This window comes from Crotalus tigris, unplaced genomic scaffold (assembly GCF_016545835.1).
Source record: "Crotalus tigris isolate CLP2741 ecotype Arizona unplaced genomic scaffold, ASM1654583v1 scf7180000018413.2111637, whole genome shotgun sequence".
In the NCBI taxonomy this organism is placed as follows: domain Eukaryota; kingdom Metazoa; phylum Chordata; class Lepidosauria; order Squamata; family Viperidae; genus Crotalus; species Crotalus tigris.
In genome coordinates, this window is record NW_024096990.1 from 1803240 (window position 1) to 1807500 (window position 4261).

The 4261-nt window shown below is 53.3% G+C and overlaps 1 protein-coding gene across 1 annotated transcript in view; it reads left to right on the top strand.

The window, feature by feature from the left end:
* Window positions 1-3184: 3184 nt before the first annotated feature.
* Window positions 3185-4261, top strand: part of NECTIN2 (nectin cell adhesion molecule 2) — a 47382-nt gene continuing 46305 nt past the window's right edge. Inside the window, exon 1 of the mRNA XM_039352230.1 lies at window positions 3185-3413. Coding sequence (XP_039208164.1) covers window positions 3356-3413 — 58 coding nt within the window. The 5' untranslated portion in view covers window positions 3185-3355. The remainder of the gene's footprint in view (window positions 3414-4261) is intronic.

Below are 4261 nucleotides of genomic sequence, written 5' to 3' on the forward strand. Positions count from 1 at the left end.
ATTCCCCAGCCCTCGTGTGCATGCAAAATTGCACCAACCTGAAATTCAAGTTAACAACTGAATCAAAACTGAGAATCTTTGTTAGTAATGGATCCTAGGGATTATCATTTTATATGGAGATTATACTTTGTTGACCACGCACCTATTTTTTTCTTCCTTAAAGCTTAATGAGGGTTTTATCATCCATAATAATTTACTTATTATGTATCGGAAAACCCTGGCTTTTTTTTTTGAACTGTTGTTTACTCATTTCTGCTATATTCTTTTTACATTTCCTAATTTCTATTTGTGTCTGGATATATATTTTATCTATAGAGTTAAATTAGAGGCAGTTTGGATTAGTGGTGAAGGCACCAGGGGAAAAACCTGGAGATGGTGAATTCTAGTCCCGCCTTAGCCATGAAAGCCAGCTGGCTGACCTTGGACCAATCACCAGGAGACGGTGAGTTCTAGTCCCGCCTTGGGCATGTAAGCCGGATGGATGACTTTGGGCCAATCACCAGGAGATGGTGAGTTCTAGTCCCGCCTTGGGCATGAAAGCCGGTTGGGTGACTTTGGGCCAATCACCAGGAGATGGTGAGTTCTAGTCCCGCCTTGGGCATGAAAGCCGGCTGGGTGACTTTGGGCCAATCACCAGGAGATGGTGAGTTCTAGTCCCGCCTTGGGCATGAAAGCCGGTTGGGTGACTTTGGGCCAATCACCAGGAGATGGTGAGTTCTAGTCCCGCCTTGGGCATGAAAGCCGGTTGGGTGACTTTGGGCCAATTACCAGGAGATGGTGAGTTCTAGTCCTGCTTTGGGCATGAAAGCCGACTTTGGGCCAGTCCTTCTCTCTCAGCCCAACCCACCTCACAGTTTTGGTGTTGTGGGGAAAATAAGAGGAAGAAGGAGCATCAGATACGTACACTTGCCTTGAGTTATTTATTAACAAAAAGTCAGGATGTAAGTAATAAATTGAAACCGAGAGTGAAAAAAACAAAATATCTTTCTTCAACAGACAGCCCTGGTCACCCTTGTCATTTTAAGGGGGATTTTGAGAGCCCCCCTTTCGCAGATGAGCAAAAGGAATTGGTGACTTAATGCCTCGAGCACCAAAGGGGGTTGGGGGGGGTAAAACCAGCCCATTTTGAGGAAGTGAAAGGAATGTGAGGTTTCAAATTGCACACAAATAGCATCTGGAATGAGAGACCCTCGCCCGCAAAAGATGCCAGCAAGCTTCTTCCTTCGTTCTTCATCTGGACGCCTCCTGTTTTGAGAGATTTCCATTCCCATGAGGCTGAGCGATCAGCAGGAATGGGGGGATTGATAACCAGCCTGTGGGTGAGGGGGGTGTCTTGGGGGGGGGGAGAGAGAGGCAGTCAGATCCAACCCACAATGACAATGACGTCATGGTGGAAGTTGGAAGAAAAAAAAAACAACCACCTTAAATTATTCTGATTTTAATGTGATTTTTCCTGTGGATTGATTACATTGTACACCGCCCACATCCCATCTCCCAGGGGGGATGGGTGGTTTGGAAAGATGAAAATAAAAATTAAAAATGATACAATTTGCATCACCTGGAGGACGTCTTTGCAGCACACACAAACGCGCGCACACACACACAAAGCACATCACTTGCCCTCCCTTTGCTGTTATATATGGAAACTCCCGCTGAAGAGCAGCAACAGGTGGAGGAAAGCGATTCTAAAAATAACCTAACACGTTAATTATTTTCCAATTATAGATGGATGCATGCATGCGAAGGCAACCACCACTAGGGGGCGCTGGATGCTTGTTTAACCAGCAAGGTGTCTCCGGAGGGAAGAAAAAGGCGGAAAAACGAACGATTTTATTCGGATTCCGGAAATAAAAATTAATACTGGAAAAAAAAGATCTGCGGATCTCTTCAGACAATCGCTACTCCCCCTCCCCAGCACTTCTGAAGGCTATCCTGGGTTGAGAATATGTCCTAATGTAGAAATCTAGCTTATCAGGGAAAACACTGTCATTTAGCCTGCTGTGCTAATTTTCTACTTGCGAGGAAATGCAAACAGCAACGTGAGAACGTAAGACAACGCTACTCTCCCTAGTATAACTAGGGCAACTTGGTTTATCCCATAGGAACATTGGCTGGGGGAGCCTTCAAACCTTGGAAAACGTCCCTTTGGTGCCTGGCAGATAAATTTTGCACTGTTTCTCAACTTTAGCAACTTTTTAAGACGTCTGGACCTCAACTCCCAGAATTCCCCAGTCAGCCGTGCTTCGAACATGACTCAAAGCACAGTTGCAAGTCGAGGACTACCCATATAATGTCCTTTAACTGGTGCAAGCACAGCCCCGCGGCCCCTAAAGCTACAATTGAAGGTGAGTTAGCATCCAAACCCAGCCAGTGGCCCTTTATTCCACTATGAACTAAGAACTCCTGGAACTAAGGAGAAACTTCCTGGCAGTTAGAACAATTAACCAGTGGAACTACCTGCCTCCAGAAGCGGTGAATGCTCCAACACTGGAAGTTTTTAAGAAGAGATGGGACAGCCATTTGTCTGAAATGGTGTAAGGTTTCCTGCCTGAGCAGAGGGTTGGACTAGATGACCTCCAAGGTCCCTCCCAACTTCATTTTTATTATTAAATATGAACCTCAGTCAACTGAACATTCAAATTGACCGGTGCTGATGGTTGACACGGGTTGCTACCAGCATCCTAGGTGTCAACCAGGTTACTATTATTATCATTATCATTATTATTAAACGCAAGCGGAGGAAAGAAACCACCTCTGACACACCCCCTGCATATAAACCCGGCTTGTGCCAGGGCACCCCGAATGATGGTCAGTTAAGAGAAATCCGGGAGGGGAAAAAAGGACATTTAAACATTTTCAAAGCTTGCACGCACCGGGGGAAGTAGGCGGGGGTGACCACGGGAGGGGGGAGGCAGGGGTCTCAGCGTCCCGCAACCGGGCACCTCATCCCGGTCTATTCCCCCTCCCTCTCTCCCACACCCACACCGCCCCCATAAAGGCAAGGTGGCTCAAACGCCGCGATCGGGGCGGCTTCCACGCAGGACCCACACCCACCCCTCGCGGCGGCCAAGCTGGACTGGCACTGCTTCGCGGAAGGGGAGGGGGTATATATATACATCCAGAGGGGGGCGTGGCATAGGAGGGGGCGTGCCCGCCGTCGCGCCCCGCCTCCCGCGGAGGAGGGGGTGCTGGGGGGGGTGAGCTGCTCCAGACGGGACCGCGGCAGTAGCAGCGGCAGCAGCAACAGCATCCAGTCCGGAAGCTCCGAGGCGAAGTCGCGGCACAGCCCAGCCCAGCGTCGGACCCCACCGGCCGCGGAAGACCCGCCAGCGCTGCTCGCCCTCTCCCCCGCCCCATGGGCGCCTCGCGGCGGCCGTGCGCCTGGGCGAGCCTCTTCTGGGGCTGCCTCTCCGGTGAGTGGGGGGGGGCGGGCGAGGGAAGGGAAGGGAGGGGGGTCTCGGCCGGGCCGTCCCTCCTCTGGCCTCCCCCTGCCGCCCCGCCTGCCCCGGCTCGCCTTTGCCCGCTGCCCCGAAATGGCCGGCCGAAGTTTTTCCTCGGCCTCCCGCGTCCGCTCCCCTCCCGCCTCCTCGCCCCGGCCAAGATGGCCGAGGGCCCAAGAACCTGTTCCCCTGGCCGGCCGCCCTGGGCTGGGCTGGGCTGGGCTGGGCGAAGCGGGCGGGCGGGCGGCAGGCAGGAGGCGCCGCCCTTCGCGGCTCTCGCTCACCTGGCTGGGCGCTCCGCAGCTGCCGGATCCCTCCGGGGTGGGAGGGAGAGGGGGAGCCTTGGAGGCGAAAGCGGGGAGGGGAGGCAGGGGAGGGGGCTCCGGGTCTCGCCTCTCCCGGGGAGCCTGGCATCTTCCTTGGGATCGCTTTGCGCACCTTTCCCGAGGGAGCCTGCGAAGTTCCCGCCCTCGCTGCCTTTGCCGAGCGGCGCCAAAAGGGGGAGGGCGGGGGGGGGGGAAATCCTGCTTCACCAGGCGTAGATAGGATCGGGAGGACGAGGACGGAGAGGATCCCTTCCCCGCGCGCCGTCTTCGTTTACCATTCGGATGCGTTTGGATCGCGATGGTTGAAAAGGTCGGAATGGATCAGGTCCCTAAGATCGGATCCCTGGCACTTACAAGCCACGATCTTCCAGTGGGGCGGATAAAACCCATTCATTTCAGACGATCCCTGGCACTTACAAGCTAGGATCTCCCAGTGGGGCAGCTAAAATCCATTCATTTCAGACTGGATCCCTGACACAAGCCAAGATCTCCCAG